This window comes from Diabrotica undecimpunctata, chromosome 3 (genome assembly GCF_040954645.1).
Source record: "Diabrotica undecimpunctata isolate CICGRU chromosome 3, icDiaUnde3, whole genome shotgun sequence".
NCBI lineage: Eukaryota > Metazoa > Arthropoda > Insecta > Coleoptera > Chrysomelidae > Diabrotica > Diabrotica undecimpunctata.
In genome coordinates, this window is record NC_092805.1 from 66,873,793 (window position 1) to 66,897,255 (window position 23,463).

The 23,463-nt window shown below is 31.7% G+C and overlaps 1 protein-coding gene across 1 annotated transcript in view; it reads left to right on the forward strand.

Annotated features, from left to right (window-relative positions):
* LOC140436877 (brefeldin A-inhibited guanine nucleotide-exchange protein 3) overlaps positions 1–23,463 on the forward strand; it is a 158,404-nt gene that overhangs the window by 40,603 nt on the left and 94,338 nt on the right. The window contains exons 10-11 of the mRNA XM_072526035.1: positions 17,747–17,914; positions 18,037–18,220. Of these exons, the coding sequence (XP_072382136.1) occupies positions 17,747–17,914; positions 18,037–18,220 (352 nt within the window). The remainder of the gene's footprint in view (positions 1–17,746; positions 17,915–18,036; positions 18,221–23,463) is intronic.

The following is a 23,463-nucleotide window of genomic DNA, read 5'->3' on the forward strand; positions in this document are numbered from 1 at the left end:
TATATTTCCTTTACACTAATTAATTCCATACCCAGTATTAGGTTGAGGTTTGTTGATTTACTGAGTTTTGAGGTATTAAAGTAGTGAATTTTTAAATGCAAGTTCTGAACAAATGAAAATATTGAAAATAACATTATTTTTATCTGCCATAGTGAAATTTCATTTTTGACAGTCCCTTTAGGGCTTACCAATTTGTCTATTTGCTTTATGGTTTTTTATCGAAACAAATATTTACTGCGTAAAGACTATTTTGCTGTAAACAGTTCAGTAACCCAGCTTCCTGTGCATTTCCTCCACCGTACCCCTGTCTACCCATTAAAATTTCGGACCCATATTGTTTTTTTTGTACTTATTTTTACGTTGAAATCGCCAACTAATGTAGTATAATGAGGAGGATGCTTTTAAAGAGCTTGATTTATATCGTCATAAAAAAAAGTTCGAGTTCTACGTCATCAGAGCTTGTTGTGGGAGAATAGTCTTGTATTATTTTGACGTTATAATTGAAATTACCCTTTAGTGTATAATATATATATATATATATATATATATATATATATATATATATATATATATATATATAACTCATAGGCTTATACTTTTTATGTTTTGTATATTTTTGGTTGCCTTTCGTGGTCAATAAATCGTACTCCTCCTGAAATGGTTTCCTGTACTCTGTAATAAAACGTTTGACCTACTTTTACGATCTGTTAATTTTCTCTTTTTCTGATCTTGTTAGGAACTACAATGTCGCATTTAATGTTTTCATTCCTTATTCAAGTTCTAAGAGTTTCTGATTCCATAAAAAAGTTCGCGAGCTCTAAAAAGCAATTTGCAATAATTATCGTCTATATTAGTAACCTGGTCTACTTAAGAAGTTTTTTGCCTCCTTTGCTCCTGATCGGGCTTGAACTCTACTATAGTCAGGGATTTCTGACCTACAGGAGATTGAGGACCGTTTTTCTTATTTGTCTGCAGTTGGTCTTTAGTATTTTTTTAGTCATATACCTACCACTCTGGCCAGTGCGAGTTGACAGGTAGATTGCTGCAATAGGATTATTTCGTCCATCCTCGGTTGCCAGAGCCTCCTTTGTTTTGAGCACCAGGTATCTTATAGGTTAACACTTGGCAGGTGGGATTGACATAGCAAGTTAAAATCAAGCTTAGCATGATACAGGTAAAATCAGGCTTAACTTAATGCAGTTACAGTTAAGTTTTTATGACAAAAAGGTGTAAATATATTTAGGGATTTCATCGTTTCTTTTAGGTACACACTTTAAATATAAATTAGTAAACGTGGTTAATTTTTAGTTATGAAATGGGAACATTTTTGGATTTTATTAAGTAAACTTATACAGTGTGTCCGTAAAGTATGGAATAAATTTCAGGTTTATTAGGTTTCGTTTTATAAACAACATTCTTTAAATGACCCCACGTAAAATATTCCAAAGGATTGAGGTCTTGCGACCTCGCTGGCCATTCAATATGTCCACGTCTTCCAATCGACCTGTTCGGAAAAAAATTCGGTTAGGTACCTTCTAACATCTGCAGCATAATGCGGAGGCACACCATCCTATTGAAACCATAAACTTTCATCAAAACCTCCAGGATTAATTCCACTGGGGAATAAATTAACTAATGTAGGTACTGTAATGTATGCCTCTTTAGGACTGTGGGTGGGATATAATATAACATAAAGCTATTTACGATAGGTTTTATTAAGCTTTATAAGGATAAATAAATTAACATTACTATTCTTGTTCACATGGAGTCCATAACCTAAGTGTGTTGTCAATGTCTGGTTGTCATGTCATAGCTGTCACTTGTGGTTCCGTTTACCAAGTGCAACGTTGCCAAGTATACGCGTACATGAGAACCATACATAACACGTCCCCTTTAATAAAAACAAAATAAACTAAAAATAATTTACATAATATATCATAGGTACATAAATAACAATAATTCACAAATATATCAATAGAATAGAATAGAATAGAATAGAAATATGCTTTATTGTCACTGAAAATTATTGAACAATTTTATGGACAAAGCTTAAAAAAACAGTCAAAAAGTACAAAAAGTATAAAACAAAAACAAATATAATAAAAAAACAGAACAATACAATTTTAAATTAGTAAAATTATTGTATAAATTACATAATTTGTACAGACAACAACAAATGAGACAAATTGTAGCCACTGCTTGAGACACGCAAATGTAATTATAAACAATACTAAGTTTGTTTCTTTGTTATACATTAAGAAACTCGTCAACTGAATAATATGGTCTTTCAGAGAGATAGATTTTTGTCATCTTACGAAACTTAATGAAAGATGTTGCGGATTTAATTTTTCTTGGAAGGTGATTATAAAGTCTTTTTGCACTATATAGAATAGAATTCTTTACTAGCTGAGTGGACGGGATAGGTAAATAAACGTTACCATCCGAATTTCTAATGAAGTAGCCATGATCAGGTCTATCGGGAAAAATGTTTGCGAATCAAACAAACCGTTTAAAAAATAAATAAAGAGGGAAGCGTCAAAATTCCGTGATTTTTGAAGTAGGTCTTGCAATGAGTTGTTTGTTTGAGACCACATATATAACGAATTGCTCTTTTTTGCAACTTAAAAATAGTATCAAATTGAGCCGCTGTACTAGAACCCCGAAATGGAAGCCCATATCGAAGATGAAACACAATGAGAAATATGCCATTTTGACAGAAGTTAAATTTAGTTCCTTCGAAACAGATCTGATTGCAAGGCTAGTTTCTTCCTTAAGGAAATGCAAGGACCATTTAAGATCGCTGTCGACAAGAATACCTAGAAATTTCACGGAATTAACGATACTGATTTGGCTCTCATTCAAAAGCAAGGGTTGAATGACTCCTTTATAAGATAATGCTACTGTCTTATCCACGTTAAAGCTAAGTAAGTTGGAGTCTGACCAAGCCTTGATTATAAGCAAATCAGCGGTTATAATTGAATGAAGCGTTGAAATATTAGAGTTGCTCCAAGTAATACTGGCATCATCAGCAAATAGAAAAATTTTCCGTTTAATTTTCAAGTAAGTGATGCCATTAATGAAAAGTAAAAAAAGAATGGGACCTAATACTGAACCTTGCGGTACTCCACACTCTTTTATTCTAACCAATTGTTTCCTACCTACCAAGTAAGTTTTGAACCAATTCAAAGACACACTCCGAATTCCATAGAAAGTTACCAATAGGTACCAATAGGTAAATCTATCAGGAGGGCGAATGACTCTACCACTTCTGGAGGTTTTCAAACCAGGTGAAGTACTGTATGATGTAGAAGGTACATTAATGCCATTTATGGGCGACGTTCTATTAGATGTTGAAGGTACATCAATATCTTTGATAGTCTTATTTGTTTTACAGTCTCTTGTATCATCGGGTACATCTGGACAAACAACTGTTCTCGTATTTCCCATACTTTTCCTTTCAGTAGTCACAATATCATTTTCATGACTAGCTTTCACATATGCTTGCTCACAATTTGCATAAGCATGTTGCTGTGCTTCTGACCGTACACGTCTAAGATAGTGTCTGTTACGTCTATAATCGGTATCATTTACTTTAACCACATAATCCCTTGATCCTTTCCTTGCCACAACCACTCCAGGGTTCCATTTCCTTTTCTTTTCTTGAAGTAAAATTTGTTGTCCAGATTTTAATTCTGGTAATCTATTTATTCCTTTGTCATAATAGTGTTTTCTTCTCTTTGATTTTCTCTCAATTGTGTAAAATATCTTTTATTAAAATGTCTGGGCTTTAAAAATTCCATACTGACTGGTAAGTTGGTTCTGAAATTTCTTCCAGTTAGCAAAACATAAGGAGCAGGTAAATTTTATTTTGGAGTTGTATTGTTTGTATTGTTCTTTCCACCATGCCATTGCTACGAGGATATTGTGGACTTGATGTTGTTACTTCAATATTATACATACGGACAAAATTTAAAAATTCATAAGAACTGAATGGAGGACCATTATCAGAAAATATTTCACAAGGCAGTCCAGTCCATTAATAGGAAACATATTTTTTAATTGTGTTACAACACTGCTAGCCGTTTTGTTCATTAGTTTGTTAACAATTGCAAACTTCGAAAAATAATCCACCACAACTAAAAAGTCTTGTGAGGCTACTGTCTACTGTACTAATTTTTTGCCAATGTATTTCAGGTACATCATGTTTAATGGCTCCCTACTGTTGCTCTTATAGCTCATTTGACAAGTCAGACAGTTCAGAACAATGTTTTCTATATCCTTTATCAATCCCGGATAATAAGTTGCTTCTTGAGCCTTCTTCTTACATGATACTATACCCTGATGAGACTGATGTATAACATCAAGAAATTCACCCTTCAATTCTTCAGGAATAATTAATCTTTTTTCATAAAACAATACATTCTTTAATAAATCTATATCATGTCTATCAGAACAGAATTTTTTAGAAAGTACAGAGCTTTTATGCTCAGGCCACCCATTTAAAACATAATATTTAACTTTTTGTAAAGATGGGTCAGTATCAATTGCATTTTGTAATCTTTTTTCATTTTCTTTTGATGTTGCTACAATAGAATTATACTTTCAAATTATTTTCATCATCTATTAAATTAGTATTTATGGTTTTATTCAAAGGATCTCTACTTAAATTGTCAGGAACTTTGAGATTCTTACCAGGAACATATTTGAATGAAAATTTATATCTTATTAATTGCAGGTAAATGTAAGGTAAATGGTAAGAGAGGACCGGGAAGAAGACGCATTTCCTGGCTTCAAAATTTACGAAAGTGGTATAACACGACTACCACTGAACTGTTCCGCGCTGCAATAAACAAAGTAAAGATAGCGGTGATGATCGCCAACATCCGGAACGAATAGGCACTTTAAGAAGAGATTAATTGCATTGCCAGTCCTTGGATCCTAGGTGACATTTCATCTAAAGGTTTTTTTAACAAACCTAAAAGAGGTCTGTGATCTGTCTCTATTTCAAAATCTATGCCATAAATATAAAATTAAAATCTTTCACATCCATACACTATCCCAAAAAGCTTCTTTTCAATGCGGTTATATCTCCTTTGGGTTGGAGTTAATGACACTGATGCAAATTCAATTGGAAACCCATCTTACGAGACCATGGCCTCCAAACCATATGGGCTGGCATCAACAGAGAGTATGGTTTTTTTGTCAGGGTTAAAATAACACAAAGTAGTGGCTGACGCCACAATCATGTTTACTCTTAGAACATTCAAAAACCAAAATATCATCAAAATATGTTATTGTTCCTGATACACTATCTAAAAGTTCAGACATATATTTTTAAAAAATGTCAGATGTACAGGTAAGACCATATGGTAATCTCAGATATCTATAACGACCAGAAGGTGTAGTAAAAGTACATAAAAGTCAACTTTTATAATTCAAAGGCAACTGAAGAAAAGCAGATAATGCGTCTAATAATGTGAAATAATTAGCTCCTGTAAGCTTAGCAAGTAAAGTATCTTGAGTAGGAATTGGAAACCTTTCTCTTTTAACATATTTATTTAGATAAACAGGATCCATACATATTCTAATATCAGATCCCTTATTTTTCGGAACAACTACAATAGGATTTTGCCATTCTGTGGGTTCACTAACTGGTACGATAAAGTTTTTACATACCATATCATCAAGTTTATCTTTAACTTGGCTCCTTATAGCCAGTGGAATTTTTCGTGTCCCACTTATGAATGGCACTGCATCACTAGATAAAGTTATATTAAAATACCTGTTGACCTTTCCTACCCCTGAAAAAATACTCTTATAACTATTTATAATATGGTTTGTTTCATTGTCTATCATACTAACACTAGGCTGATCACAAACAATTTTAAATTATCTTGCTGCCTTTAGGCCTAATAGAGATTTTTGTTTATCATTATCTAAAATATAGAACAAACAATCTTTAAATATGTTCTTAAAAGATCAAGGTATATAATTTTTACCAACAACATTAATAACATGTCCAGTATAGCTAGACAATGAACTATTAGTATTTTCAAGCATATAATCAATATTTAAATTTTTAAAATAACTACTGTTCAATATATTGATTCCACTTTCAGTATCAACATTTAAAATACTCTCTTTACCATTAATAATAATTTTTTGGAACCATTCTGAAGAGTACGGATTAATTTTATTAACGGTCCACACTAGCACCGGTTCATCAGTTAAATCAGTGTTAGAATTACTACGACTACTATCGTTATAATTGATTTCATGGACTTTGTTGTTACTATCAGGACAAAATTTACGGTAGTGTCCTTTTTTGTTACACAAAAAACAATATCTGAAAAATGCAGGACACTTACCCCTAATATGCCGAAGTCCACATTTATAACACAGAATATAATGGTTACCTGTATTTTTGTCAGTAACTTTGTGGCTTGTAGATTGCTTCTTCTCATACTTTGAACCATACCTTGACTGTCCTGTAGTCTGTAGTGTAGGTCTGCTTTCTTCATTTCTTTTCTTCACAACACTAACACTTTCACTTTATTTGGATATTTTACGTTGAGTAACAGCACTATTTTTCATGGTCCTACAGATGTCTATAGCTTGTGCTAGTTTTAAATCAGCACATTGTAATAATATTGTAATAAAATTAAAGTATTCTTTTCTTTAAACTCACATGTTGATGCTAATTGTTTCAAGGCAGTTACAAACTGATCGATAATTTTAGTTTGTAATCGATCTCTTTTAAAGAATTTAAAATGTACATAAATTAAATTCTTAAGAGGGCTACAGTATGTATCAAACTTACATAAAACAACGTTGTACTTCTGATCATCTCCATCATTTTCATACTCGAAGGTATTAAATATTTTTAGCCCTTCATCTTCCAGCTGATTTAGAAGAATGGCGATTTTTATGTGGACTGGTTTTTTACTTTTGCCGGAGGCTGTTAAAAATGGACTGGGACTTTTGCTCCAAAATTTCCACTAGTGTGAAATATTATTTCCTTGGAAACTAAACGGTTCTAAGCCTTTACTGGTATCTGTCATCTTGATTCGAGCACAGTATAGCTCCTTTACTTACGTATATTTTGTATAGGTTTTTTCTCATGCACCGGCTTTTAACACAACTTAACCTATCGTCACTTTTCCGCTGCCACTATGTAATGTATGCTTCTTTAGGACTGTGGGACATAATATAACATAACGCTACTTACGATAGGTTGTATTAAGCTTTATAAGGATATATAAATTAACATTAATATTCTTATTCACATGGAGTCCATAACCTAAGTGTGTTGTAAATGTCTGGTTCTCATTCATGTCTAACACTGTGTGGTATGACACTTTTGTGCTGATACTTTACGGTGCGTCATGTGTATTGACACCGCGACAATAAAGTGTCATGACACAGTAACACCGTCGTAACACCCCCAGTGTTCCCGAGCAATGCAATTCACTGCAATAGTGCAATTTGATACAAGATACAAAGAAAAGAGACAGTGTGTTCCTTTGCTTTGTGTCCTTTGTTCTCAAAATGGTTTTATTTGTGAAAAGATCAACTCTCGGTCAGAGTTTCGCACAACTATTAAGTAAATGCAAAACAGATATTACTGCTTCTTCATCTGTTTTTACAATATTTGTCCTTATTTCGATGGTTTAGCAAAATATTGTCGTTTTGTAAGGATATAACCAGTTGTGGTATTATCCCTAAAATATTACAATTCATAAAAAGATTAAGTTTAAAAGGAACGTGTAACACATTTCGCATTTGTTTATATAAAATATGTTTAATAATTCAAATCGAGAACATTCATAAAAATAGCCTCGATTAGAATGTGTAAGTCAGCAGAATTGTGAATCGTAGGTTGATAACACAAACTTTACCCACTAATGAATGACTGCTGATGTAGCAAGGAATATTATAAAAGAGACAACGAATATTATCTTAGAGAGCAGAACTAAATTAACGTCAAAATGGCAAGTCGATATATCACGTATTAGTAATTATGAAGTAGTCTCATAGCAACGTTAACTAAGTACTATTACATTTAAGATTATTAACTTGTAAGAGTGTACAGTAGTGTTTTAAATAAATGTACCATACGATACCATAAGTGAAGGTTATTTATTACATGGCGATCCTGCCTTTTGAATAAGGAGTCTTCTGATCCGAAGAAACAAATGAAAAATGGCAACTACATACTGGAAATTTAAATGGAAATTTATATACTAGATGTTATATGGAACCCATTGTACCAGTTTCGAAATAGAAAATGCATCAACAGTTAAGAAAATTCCCGCCAAATTCTACGCGACAGCATCCCAGCTCATGATAATGGACAATAAATAGAAAAATGGATAAATGGACAAAAGTGAATTAACAAAAACCATATATGAAATATACTATGTAAGTAAATTTTATTTTTTATCCCTTATATAAATTATACAGTCTAACAGATCTTATTACTTAGTATTTGAATATAAGAATTTAACTAAGTCAAGTTCAGAATGTTGAGTACACAATTTTTATTGCTTTTAAAAGTACAGAATATAATTTATTTTTAAATTATCGCTAAATAACTGTTTATATATCAAATTCTATTTTTTAATGAAACAAAAGTGCCATATAATTTTATTTGCTTAAGGTATAGTTTTAAAAATATTTATATATTATATTTGACCATGAAATTACACTGTGACATAAGTCGGAAAATATTAAATTACATGAATATGCTTGGATGACAAATTCTTCTAATAATATAAACGAATAAATATATGACTTTTTATTTTACTATTTAGCTACAATAAATTAGGATATTTAGAATTATCGTTATATTTATAGGAAGGAAGGAAAAGAATTTAAAAGAAATTTTAAAGATAATTGACCATGGCGTCAGAAAAAATTTCATTATGTTGGAACAATTTCCACGAAAATATGAGTTCAGGAATAAATTCATTATGGGAGAGTCAAGATTTTGTAGATATAACGCTTGCAGTGCAAAGAAAATGCATAAAAGCACATAAAATGGTTCTTTCAGTTTGTAGCCCATATTTTAAGGAAATTTTTAAGGCAAATCCCTGTCAACATCCTATAGTAATTTTGACAAACGTGACTTACGAAGCGCTAAGAGACTTGTTACAATTTATATACCATGGAGAAGTACAAATTAGACAAGAGGATTTAAATACCTTCATTGAAACGACCGAATCATTGTAAATACAAGGACTCACGGGAGATAGAAAAGTTTTAAACAATAATAACATTATGGAAATTTCGGATGAAGAATATACTCAAAATGTAGAAGATTTTAAGCCAGTTTCTTTACCTGTGACAAAGAAACAACAACCTATAAAGAAGGAAGAACATAGTGACACAGAGCAAGAAATAAGTATGGCTCTTACAATCAACAAATTTTTAAATATCGCAAGCAAGGTGTTACCCAGCGAGTCTGATGGAAGATGCATTGTCATTTGCCAGAATGTCATTTTTAGATGCATTAGAACTCCTTGAGAAAATAGCGATAGGATACGAGGAAACAGTGTTAACATTAATAAAGACAAGATTAACCAATAAGGCCAGAAACCTTATAACTACAGAGGATACAATCCCAAGAATAGTGGAGACACTAAAGAGAGAACTGAGAGGCGACAATCCGAAGACAATAATAGCTAAATTGGAGAAGAAAAGACAAGGACATAAAGATGAAGAGGTCTACGCATCTGAGGTTGAGGAACTAGCCGAACAACTAAAAGTGGCATATATAGCAGAGGGAATGCCAGGAGATTTGGGCTCAAAAATACACAACAGAGGCAGTAGTGGCTACAATGAAACGTAATGCCAGCACAGACAAAGCCAAACTAATATTAGAGGCAGGCAACTTTACAACCCCACAAGAGGTAATGTCCAAATTTTTATCGATTGACGAGACAGAAGATAGTACACAAGGAAAAGTGTTAAATTACAGGAACAAATACGATTTTAATATGAGAAAAGAAGGTAAGAATGCAATATATGGATATTTTAAAAATAAATTCGAAGGAAGAAAAGAATATAGGAACAAAAATTATGGAAATATAAGTGAATATGAAAGACATAATACGAGGATATATCGTAATAGATTTTATAGGAACAGAGGAGATTGGCAATCACAACGAAGAAGAAAGAATAATCAATGGACACAGGTGAGATGCCACAGAAATAGAGGCACAGCGAGAGCATATATTGCACTGCATGCAAATACGAATACAGTGCCAGAAGTAGATTTTTTTTGACAGGAATGTAGGCAAACTGCATATGGTTCGACCTTAATGGTTAAAACCTACATCGAGCAGGAGGCTGCTAAGAGGATAAGCTAGGGTGGTACTTGAATCCCAACCCGCTAAGAGTCCTACGGTTCCAGCACGGCAATACAGTAACTACAGAATCGATTAAAATTGCGGAACGAATTTTGAATTATGATTTTTTTTTAATGAAGTAAATGGAAAAATTATTGAAAAAGAGGTTTGTCACAATGAAAGACGATTCCCTACGATTATTGTATTTATATGCAAGAGAAGAAAAGATGTTGAGTAAATTAAGTACGCACAAAGGCGAAAAATGATGAACAGATTATTCTGAAAAGTATATGTCAGTATTATTACATATTTGACGAAATTAATTTCGAGATCGAACTGAAAAATAGAAGAAACAGTTACAGTAATATAGAAACAAGAAGTTGCGAAGGAATTTACAGAAGGCTCAATAGATAAACCGATTAAAATTATGTTACCTATAGGAATCATAAATGTAAATAATCCAGAAATATAAATTAGAAGTTTTATTCCGAAGATACAAAACCAGGAAAAATTTTTATATATTTTATATGGAAGAAACAAGGCAAAGAGTAAAAAAGAGTCGAATGAATATTAAGCACAGTAAAAACCATCAATATTTGAAGAAAAAAGGCCCATAGAAAAAGTGCAAAATATGCAGATGTTTTTATTTGGGAAAAGACCCATATGTACAAAGTAAAAGAGACGAGAAACCAAACAAAAAAACCATACCTATAAAATTTTATCACAATAGCAAACACAGTATTCGTAATATAAACATTACATAATGGCATTAGGTTAACTTTATAGCCGACATATTATATAATAGTCTAGATGATATTTAAAAGAGTTGGAATGTACGTAGTAAGCAAGTCCATAAAATTTGAAATGAGTACAATATAACTGACCAAGTTAAATATTTAATTATTATGATCCGTATGTTTAAAATTTTATTTACGATGCAAGAAGAACTAACAAGTATGGATTTTTTTTTGCCAGAGAAGAAATACGATGAACAGAAATATGTTCATGTTTTCTAGAAAAGGAACTCTTAGGACATAAGATTTCGAATAAACAATATCTTTATCACACCTCAGAATGCAAGAAAAAGCAATTTTGCGGAAGTAGCCGCACCAAGTAATAGATTATCTAGGAAGAAAGTAAAGTTTAATGGACTACTGAATGTCAAGAAGCATTTAATAAGTCCAAGATATACCTAATAAGCCCCGGTTATGGAATTCCCCGATTTATCGAAAAAAAAAACAAATTTATTTTAAGGATTTATGCTTCAGGAATAGCATTAGGAGACTTTTTGAGATTTTGGCTCACAAATGTGAGTGCAAAAGATTATAAAGAAAATGATGATAGAATATAAATGAAGATAAACATAATACAAGCAATACATAATATAGTACAAGATAAGCAGGTCAAGAAGAGTTATAATTAACGACTTCCACATGTTACAGGAAGGATATGGAAGAATAAATAGGATATATATAGTACAGAAATATAAGGAAATACTATTTCTGGATCGAATTACGAAGAAATGTTGAGAAATATGTGAAATGTAAATAGATGCGATGACTGCCAAAGGCATAAGCACTCAATTATAAACCAGGAACCCATGAACAGGCACATGGATGAAAAGGAGAACAGATATATATATTGACTATGCGAATTAAGCAACTACATAGAAAGATACATAATACAGAATAAAATAAGCCGAAACAGTAGCCAAATCATTGGTAGAAAAATTTATCTTGAGGTATGGAGTACCCAGAAAAATAATAGCAGACCAAGGCACAGAGTTTATAGCTAGAATAATTATTAAGGAAGCAATACTTGGCATTGCTGTAAAAAAGGTCAATGAATATACTCGTAATATATAAATGTACTTTTAAATGAAAATAATATATAAAAATATATTTAAATGAATATAATGTGTAAATATACTTTAAAGTTCGTACAATATATATTTAAAATGTGTATAACAAAAGAAAATGTTAAACTGTATAGTAGTTAAACAAGAGAAAGAGGGATAAATGAATAAATGGATAAAACGGTAAAACTTTATTGTGAGATGTTGAAGTGATTAATCGTGTATACGAAAGGTGAAAACAGAACTATTACTTGGTACCAAGAATTAATACAAGAATTAATATAGGATTTTATTATTATAATTTTGATTTAATATGTAAATATTATTGTAAATATTATGTGCACATAATATCAAAATGGGGTTAGTATGTAATATAATCTAAATAATTTAACGTAAGGTAAAATAACGTAGATAAAATATTAGAGGATATATTGAAGGATAATAAATAGCATATTACAAGGGAACAATCAGGGTTACCTTATAATATGCTGATGTTAGATTAGGTTAGGTTACTAAATTTAAAAAATAAAATTTTTTTTTTTACTAAATATAAGGAAATATGTACCAAAATTTATATAAATATGTATACGATAGCATAGGTAAACAGTACTTATTTGAGGTTGAAAATTTCTCTTCTTCCAAAGGGAAAGGGAGAGAGGAATGAGATAGTTGTAAGAGAGAAATTTTTTCCGTAAGGGGGATGGTGTGGTATTATCCCTAAAATATTACAATTCATAAAAAAAATAAGTTTAAAAGGAACGTGTAACACATTTCGCATTTATTTTTATAAAATATGTTTAATAATTAAAATCGAGGACATTCATAAAAATAGCCTCGATTAGAATGTGTAAGTCAGCAGAATTGTGAATCGTAGGTTAATAACACAAACTTGACCCACTAATGAATGACTGTTGATGTAGCAAGGAATATTATAAAAGAGACAACGAATTTTATCTTAGAGAGCAAAACTAAATTAACGTCAAGATGGCAAGTCGATGTATCACGTATTAGTAATTATGAAGTAGTCTCATAGCAATGTCAACTAAGTACTATTACATTTAAGATTAGTAACGTGTAAGAGTGTACAGTAGTGTTTTAAATAAATGTACCATACGATACCATAAGTGAAGATTATTTATTAAACAGTATCTTTATTTAGATTATTTTTTATGGGCCACTCACTTGAATTGATTCCAAATAAAAGTTTATACTCAGATATATATTGTTTTGACCCAAATGAATTTTAAAAAGAACATTTTTATTGAAATAAATTTGTATGCACAAATATCATGCTTCAGATATTGTTTAATAGAGTACTTAGGTATTCCATTTAACAGATATCCAACATAAAGGATTAACAATATAAACAGGTTAACATAATAAAACAAAGGACTAATTTTTGAAATTCTAATGGCTTATAGATTAGTATTTATAAATAAAAACTTTTTAATCAAAAGTACCTACTACACTAAAATATCAAGAGCATTCTCATTTGCCAGTATTTCCATGTTTTCTCTATTAACTACAATGTTATATAAAATTGAACAACCTGTTAGGTATTATTCTTTGAACAAAAGGTAACTTACATCTCAATCCACATGTTAAAATGGTAAATCTCTTTAAAATACCAAAAGCTGTCATTCACAATTCTTGACGCAATTTGTAATAGATTATACAGCACTTCAAACTGCTGTCTAAAGATTCTACAATGGTATTTGAGAACTGGATATCCACTATTTCCTAATAATCCATAATCCATAAATTCCCTATTTTATATACCCATAATAAGCAAAAGTATTTAACAAGTCCTAAAATAGCTACTTCTAATAATTGCACTTTCATACTGTATTATGGGTTATGGTACCTATTCTTTAAATGAGAAAATAATTAAATTCAACGTTTTACTCTTTTCAATGATCTTATTTTAATTTTTATTATAGGATCCTATAATAGGTAACAAATACAATTTATAGTGTATAGATTATTTTTATAGTATAGATTATTTTTATAAATCTGTGTTTGCACGAACTCTCTATTGACGACATACGCATTAGGGAAAGTTTCAAACTTTCAAGTAGTGTCAATGGATTACTGTGTTATATGACAAAATAGTATTGACACACTGAGGTGATACAATAAGCTGCGCCAGTGTTGCTCTATCAACACCCAAAAATTTAGTGTGTTACCCATGGTTACTGGTTCTGGTTGTCATGCCACAGCTGTCACTTGTGGTTCCGTTTACCAAGTGCAACGTTGCCAAGTATATGCGTACATAAGAACCATACATAACAGGTACGAGATACCCTCTTAAAAACTGAAGGTATGCTAGGACCCTTAAGCTAGCGGGGACAAATGAGCGGAATCCAATTTAACCTACATAATATTTTTTCACCAATTTTTCACTAATTTATTACCATCCTAATAATTTTTCACCACCAAACCACCCTTAATGGGAGCGATTCTGCTGGCTTAAGGTTCAAGCTAGCAGAATTCAGAAAAAAACTTTCTGCCGATGGCATGTTTTTTACCCATTTTTCACTAATTTATTACCACCCTTATATTTTTTCAACACCAAACCACCCTTAAGGCGAGCGATTTTGCTAGCTTACGGTTAAATACTAGTAAAATTCCAAAAAAATATTTATTATATACCACATAGCTCTGCTAGGTTTTTATGAATTTATTGCCACCTTAGTCATTTTTCACTACTCCTTATGGAAAGTCAAAATTTCTGTTAGATTAAAATTGAGGGGGAAAAATTATTTTTTTTAAATTCACTCTTCTCTACCTATAACTAAAATAAAAAACTGTTTTTTAAATGTTTACTAAACTTTAACCACCCTAATAATCTTGCACCCCTAAACCAATCTTATTTGGAAACGTTGCAGTTGGCCTAATATTTGAGCCAGCGAAATTAGAAAAAAATGTGTTTTTGAAATACCAAAGTGTTTTGCTAGGTTTTAACGAATTTGATTACCACCCTAGTAATTATTCACCACTCAACTGCCTCTCATGGAAAGCCAATAATTCTGTTAGATTAAAATTTAAGGTGAAAAATATTCTTTTACAATTTCATTCTCCTCTACTTATAACTGAAATAAAAAAGTGTTCTGTTAAGTTTAGACTAAACTTTGATCATCATGATAATTTTTAACCCCTAAATCTTATTTGGAAACATTGCTGCTTGCTTAATATTCTAGCCAACAGAATTAATACAAATTATTTTTGAAATACCACAGTGTTCTGCTAGGTTTTTACGAATTTATTATCATCCTAGTAATTTTGCACCATCAACTAACCCATGTGGAAAGTGAACAAATCTTAGGTTAAAATTTAAGGTGATGAAAAATCTATTTTTACAATTTTACTGTACTCTATCAATCAATAATTCTGTTAGGTTAAAATTTATGGCGAATTTTTTTTTATATTCCACTGTACTCTACTTACAGTAGTTGTAAGTTGAGTAGTGAATAATTACTAGTGTGGTAATAAATTCATAAAAACCTAGGAGAGCACTGTGGTATATTATAAATATTATTTTTGGAATTCTACTAGTTTTAATCGTAAGCCAGCAAAATCGCCCCCCTTAAGGGTGGTTTGATGAAAAATGGGTAAAAAATATGACATCGGCAAAAAGTTTTTTTTCTGAATTCTGCTAGCTTGAACTTTAAGCCTGCAGAATCGCTCCCATTAAGTGTGGTTTAGTGTTGAAAAATTATTAGGGTGGTAATAAATTAGTGAAAAATGGGTGAAAAAATATGCCATAAACAAAAAGTTTTTTTTTAGAATTCTGATAGCTTGAACCTTAAGCTAGCAGAATCGCTCCCCTTAAGGTTAGTTTGGAGGTGAAAAATTATTATGGTGGTAATAAATTAGTGAAAATGGGTGAAAAAAATATTACGTAGGTTAAATTGGATTCCGCTCATTTGTCCCCGCTAGCTTAAGGTTCCTAGGTATGCTGGCCCGTTTAAATTACCTTCGAAAAGTAGGGTCCGATGATTCTATTTATTACAATGCCAGCCCATACGTTTACCTTTTGCGGGTATTGTGTATGATGTTCCCGCATTCAGTTGAGGTTTTCTTTTGACCAGTATCTACAATTCTGACGGTTGACCTCGCCATTTAATGTAAATGTAGCCTCATCAAAAAATAATAATATTTTGAACCAAGAGTGGGTTGCAGTTATCCATCATGGTTTCGCAAAATTGTATTCTTTTATCTGGATCATTCGTTCAATTCCTGTACAATTGTGCATCTAAAAGAGTGCCATTTTTCAAGTTTTATTACTTTGTGGAATAAAATTTATTACTATGTGTAATAAAATCTCGATGTTTTGCAAACATCGAGGTCACGACTAACTTTATGAACAGAAGTGTGCGCATCTTCTTCAAAAGCAAGTAGAACATCTAATGTTGTATCATAATTTACAGAGGGACGACCTGATTTGCGTGTATTTTTAACCGTACCAGTTTCTTTAAATTTTTTTTCAATCTTACTTACTGTTGACTACGTTATGGGATCTTTGTCTACATATCCAATCATCATGAGTATTTCAATTCTTTGCTTGACACTCAAATTCATGTCTACTTCAAATTAATTCTAAGGAATAATACAGAACATTCACGAATTAATACAATTATTGTACTACTTAATTGTAATCGAACGTTACTAAAAATAATTACATTCAGTATTCAGTATCTGTAAAAACTAGTGCTACTTTTTGCAATTGATAATAAATAATTTATTTTTTAAGCGCATATCTTTCAAATTATATCCATTAGACCCCGAGTATTATACTTTTTGGAATCAGCTAATTTTTATCTATCTAAAAATTTCATGAACTATAGGGTGTTACATTTAAAAAAAGAGTCGATGGCGTCATCATCTTAATGTGTATCATCTTTTATAATGAAATTTTGTTGTAGAATGTAAAACATTAAATTTAAAAATCGACGTGTTTAAGATTTTTTTAAAAAGGCTTTTCATTTAGGAAATATCGAATGTATTCCATACTTTACGGACAAACTGTATAAATATAAATTATAAGTTGATATAAGGTTGAATGCTGGAATAAATGAAATTTCAAAGTTCATAAATTATAATAGCTACATATTCTATAAGTTTATTATGTTTTATATTACCTGTGTGTTACAGTTTTACTTTTCGATCCAAGCTATCCTTTTTTTACTAGCTTCCTTTCAATTAACTTAATTCCTAGGTATATTAAAATAAATCAGAGGAATGTGAATCAATAAGAGAACCATTTGGTTTAAAAAGGGCATAATAAAGAACCGGCAAAGTAAAAATAATAAACTAATATTTTTGTATTAGTATCAATGGCTTTATAACACAAACAAAATAAAAATACATACTTTAATTTTATTGCATATTACATATACCTCGTGTAGGTATTTTAAAATAGTTCGCTTTTGTCTCTTTTGCATTTGAAAAAGTTTTTTACTGGTTATAAATATCTATCTATCTATATTTTTTGTTTGTTAAGGCCGAGGGTAACGTAGAAATTCTAAATTAACTTTTTCAGGTAGACGAAGTGCTTCAAGAATTTGCTTCCAAATGTTGCCAACATAATTCTACTTCAAATTACGAAATCTCAACAATAATGAATGCTGATGGCATTTATTTAGCAACATACTCAGCGTTACTTTTAGATTTAAAGTTAATACAATCTGGACAATACGAAGACAAAAATGTATCTATTTGCATGTTTTCTCTTTAAATAAATTCATAACAACTAAATTTTATAAAATTGTTTAATGCACTAATATATTAATTTAGAATCATTATTGTATGCCCATTTAGCATATGTTTTAGATACCAGTTCCCATAACAGAAGATCAATTTGTTGAAGAAGTTCATGGAAGTGGTGTTCTTGTGTATGTTTCAGCAACTTGGTTATGTGAATTATACCAAAACATCCTATCAAAATCATTATTAATATCTGCTGGATATGATCCAACCAGCTCTTATCAACCAGCTTTAATAAATATGCTGATTGGTACATATTTCTTTATATTTATTTTAATATTTTATATTAAAAAATCGTAAATTAGAACAGTTTAATAATTATTATTTTTTGTCCTGTGGGCTAGTATGACTAAGGAGTAAGGAGTAACAATTTTTCAGTTCTATTATTTGAATGTTGATCTACCAGCAAGTTTCACATAGGTATTTAAAATATCTGTCTTACAGAAACAAATGTTTGTAATTTGGTTTCTACAGAATAGCGTAGACTGCATGAATACCTTGTTCTTGCTAGCTAAAGTTTATACTCTGATCGAAACGAATACTCATACCTACATATAGAACACAAATAACAATTTGTTTAATTTTTTTTTAACTTAAATTTATTTTCAGTATGATTTGTATAATTTTAAACGTTACATATAACGTATTTTTAAAATATTTAATTAAAATTGCGGTTGCTTCCCAATAAAATGTCTGATAACCGTCACTATTATTGTAGTAATTTTCAATAGTCTACCATGTTACCTTAACATTTTAAGCCAATTTTATAATTTTCATTTGCGAAAAATCATTGGGGTGCAATTTATAATTAATCTAACTATTCTAAAATATATACATATATACACAATAATAACTGAAAATACGTAAACATACATATACCACAGATGCAATTTGAGAATATTAATGCCAGTTAATAGGCAACTTAAAATCGTACTGTTAAGACCTATTCACATTGTTTTCTTTTAATATGATGGTAGACGAAATAGTACATAATATGGCATTATGTAATATTATTTCAAAAAGTTATATAAAAAAACTAGAACTATCGTTTTTATAGAAATGAATTTAATTGATAAATAGTTTAACTATTTTTACATATTAAAATTTGAGAAACGGCTCTTAAGGATAATTAAATTTTAAGTTGATATACATTATAACTAATATACGGCCATTGAGGCTACAAGTATTAGAGTCACGGTTCGTAGACTTACTACGGTTGCCTCTTCCGACTAACCAATGAACATTAAGCCCGAAATTCCGCCAGGAGAGTACAGTAATTTGAATCGTAACATTGTTAATCGTCGTTTTTATGTCTTTGATGTGCGGAAAATAGTAAAGGTAGTTATGAAATAAAGATGTCTAGTGGATTATAATACCTAATTATGGAAAACTGTTGATATGTAGGAAGTTTGGTACTTAAAATTAATAAGAACCGGTTGTTAACGTTTATCCAATATTAATGCAGGATTTACGTAAATCTAGGACTTCAATCTCCATTTTACACTGAAAATTTGTCGCGTATACTGAATTTCCATCAATACTGGATTAACTAGGTTGTTTAAATTCAAATATGGTTGTGTGAACTAATCAAAACATTTGTCCTCCCTGTATTCCTACGATCCCTATAAGTACCGCCATCGGGCTCGTGGAATGTTTCCCTTTAAGGGAGAAGAGCACCAGTCGTTGAAAAGAAAAGACGCAACCCGGCACGTGAACCCATGCACGCATATTGAATTGATTTCGTTCGTTGTTTTGTAGTGCAAACCCTGGTAATTAGACCCAGCGGTAAGTTTTTACCTAGTTTTACCTAAACCTATAAATTGTCTTTGATTGTTTATTGCAACCATTTAAATTTTAATAATTATTTGCACCAATGAGTAAAGGTCCATTATTTTCTCGCCAGAGTTATCGAAGGAATAGTTCTGTTAATTAAGTACTATTAATTTGTAATAGTACATTTGTTTGTTAATACCCCACATTGGCCTATCTATCCGGATTTGAACTCATTTGTTGAAAAAATATTTTTGTTTTATTTAAATTTGAATGGTTGGTTTCCTCGAATGTAGTATTTTTTATCGTTTTGAGGGTTCTTATCTTAAGTTTGCGTCTCTTGTCGTGGCTCGAGAATAATTTATGACCTTTTTGTAAAGTCAACCATATGGGACTTTTTAAAAGGGGATTATCGTCGTTTTAATAAAGTATCAAATTACAAATCGGTAATTTCGGGGTTTTAGACCACATTTTTATACATTTTCGTTTGTATAATATTATTGAAACTAGTTAAAAATTTAAAATGGAAAAACTTGAAGAAAAGAATAGGAAACTCAAATTTTTAAGAAAAACTGCGTTAAATGATATTCAGTTAATTTTCGATTTAGGTTTTAAGTCCCTTTCAGACGTTTCTATTCGCCCCTTATTTAAAATTAGACTATAGGATTTAGATTCGATTCGCGAAGAGTTCTTAAAACATCACACTAATATTATTAGTAATATTCTTTCTGTACCAGACGCGGATACGAGGGTTGAAGAAAATGTTCGGGAATTATTTTTGGAACAATTTTATAAAATAAAACTATTTAGTGCGGAATTATCTGAGCCACAATTTGAAACTCCAGAACCGTTTAGATCAGTAGTAGTTCCACAATCAAATATTCGCTTGCCTAAAATAGAGCTGCCTAAATTTAAGGGTGATTTTAAGGAGTTTAGTTCGTTTTTAGACTTATATAATTCGGTTGTACATAATAACGCAGGCCTAGCAGACGTAGAAAAGTTTAAGTATTTGAAAGGATGTTTAGAAGGGACTCCACTTAGTTTGATTCGTAATTTGTCAATAAATAGCGATAATTATCAAATTGCTTACGATCTAATTGTTAAACGCTACACAAATGTTCGTCGTTGTGCGACCGCGCATTGGGATGCGATCTTGGGCGTACAGAAAATATCGGTAGTTAATTCGAAAAATCTGGCTAAATTAGTAGATACGTTTTTAGAAAATTTAGCCGCATTGAAAACATTAGGTCTTCCGACAGAACATTGGGATTTTATTATGTTTAATTTACTTTTGTCGAAATTAGACGCGGATTCAGTAAAGTTATTTGAGTTAGAAAATAAATCGAATAAAATCCCGTCATTTCAAAAATTGGTAGAGTTTATTGAAACTCAGTACATTGCTTACGATAATTTGAATAGTAGCTTAAGTGAATCTAAGAAATCGTCGAGGGCTCCAACTTATACGGAGCCAAAGTGTAATTATAAACATTCCAATGAGTCAAGGCATAATAGTAGTTCATCCTTTGTTACAAATTCGTCGTCAATATGTTGTGCTTTATGTAAACAAAGTCATTTTCTTAACCATTGCTCGTTGTTTTTGAAAAAATCTCCATAAGTAAGATACCAATTTTGTAAAGAATCTTCCTCGTGTTTTAGGTGTCTTAATCAGGCTAATCATTCTGTCAAGTCGTGTCCAAAGGCCTTTAAATGTAGTAAATGTAATAGTCACCTTCATAATAGTTTGTTGCACTTTGATAGAAATCGTTCCAATAGTCAGTCGTCCATAGAAAATACTAATAATCCAGGGGCATCGGGAGTCGAACAAAATTCGCCTGAAATATCACATTGTGCTGCTAGTTTTATAGGGAAGAAAAACGAGACAAAAAAGGAAATTTTGCTCGGTACCGTTTTAGTTCACGCGATTGATAGTAAGGGGTGTAAACAGCCCTTGAGATGTCTGCTAGATTCAGGTTCAATGAGTTCGTTCATTAGTCGTAAAGCTGCCAGTAGATTAGGTTGGCCTAAAACTCCTTGTTCATTTGAAGTTAACGGACTCAATTCGATGCAAACGAAACTGAATCAAGGTCAAATAAGTTTTTCTATCCAACCTCGTCATCAGGAGTCACCGGTGTTTCATTTGGAGGCTATTATTACAGATCGGGTTTGCTCGGATTTGCCGAGCACCAAAATTGACATATCGACGTGGAATTATATTAAAAATTTGAAGTTAGCCGATCCCGAATTTAACTGTAGTCAATCTATAGATTTGTTAATTGGTTGTAGCATATTTTCGAAGGTGTTGTTAGAAGGTAAAATTGAAGGTAAAGCGGGATAACCAGATGCCCTAAATACCGTTTTTGGTTATATTTTGTTAGGACCTACTAGCACACCTAACCTTTCGTCGACTTCGCTTGTTTGTCTTTCAAATATTGAATACCCACTAAATTCTTCGTTAACGAAATTTTGGGAACTGGAAAACGTACCGGAAAAGCCAGTTTCAGAACCAGAAGACGTTCTGTGTGAGAACATTTATCTGGAAACGCATAATCGGGACGTCTCGGGTAAATATGTTGTATCTTTGCCTTTTCGTGAATCGCCGCCTTGTTTGCAAGATAGCTATGATATTGCTTTAAATAGATTGCTATCATTAGAACGACGCTTATCTCGTCAACCAAGTTTGAAAAAAGAATATTCTTTTCATATGCAGGAGTATCTTGATTTAGGTCATATGCAGTTAGTCTCTAATGCCGAAAAGAAAAGGGGAAAGTATTATATTCCACATCATTGCGTTGTGAAACCAGATAGTGTTTCAAGTAAAATTCGAGTTGTATATAATGCGTCTCAGAAAAGTCCCAGTCGCGGTAAATCTTTAAACGACTATTTACTGGTCGGTCCTAAGCTGCAACAGAACATAGTCTCGCTGTTGTTGAATTTTAGACTTAATCGTTTTGCGCTATGTGCGGACATTCGTCAGATGTATCGTAATATTTTAGTCGCTCCTGAACACACGGATTATCAACGCGTGTTATGGAGATTTTCTAGCGCTGAGGAAATTCAGGAATATCGTTTATTAACTGTTACTTTTGGAATAGTATCTTCGCCGTATCTCGCTTTAAGAACTCTCCAACAATTAGCATTAGACGAAGGCTCTCGTTTTCCTAACGCCGTCTCGCTTATTCGTCACGCTTCGTATATTGATGATTTTGTTTTTGGTGCTTCGACTCTCGAAGAAGCACAAACTTTAGTTGACGAATTAGTCGCTTTGTTAAAGTTAGGAGGCTTTGAATTACGGAAATGGTGTTCGAATGAATCCAAATTGTTGTCGCAATTTCCTGAATCCCATATTAATCCTCACTCCATTAATTTAGATCCAGAAGCAAATGGTCCTTCATTAAAAATCCTTGGTTTGAAGTGGATTGCACAGTCCGACGTCTTTCAATTTTCAGTCAAATTGCAAGACGTCCCTTGTACTAAAAGATCGTTTGTGTCACGAATTAGCTCGAATTTATGATCCTTGTGGTTACTTAACACCTATTACCTTTTTTATTAAACATTTAATCCAACAACTTTGGGCAACCGGTCTTAAATGGGATGATCGTCCTCCTTCGGAAATAATTCGGGTATGGGAACAATATAAGAGCGAACTATCTCTTATTTCACAGTTCAAAATTCCTCGTTTTTTGAATATTTCCTCATGTCCCATCTTAGAGCTTCATGGATTTG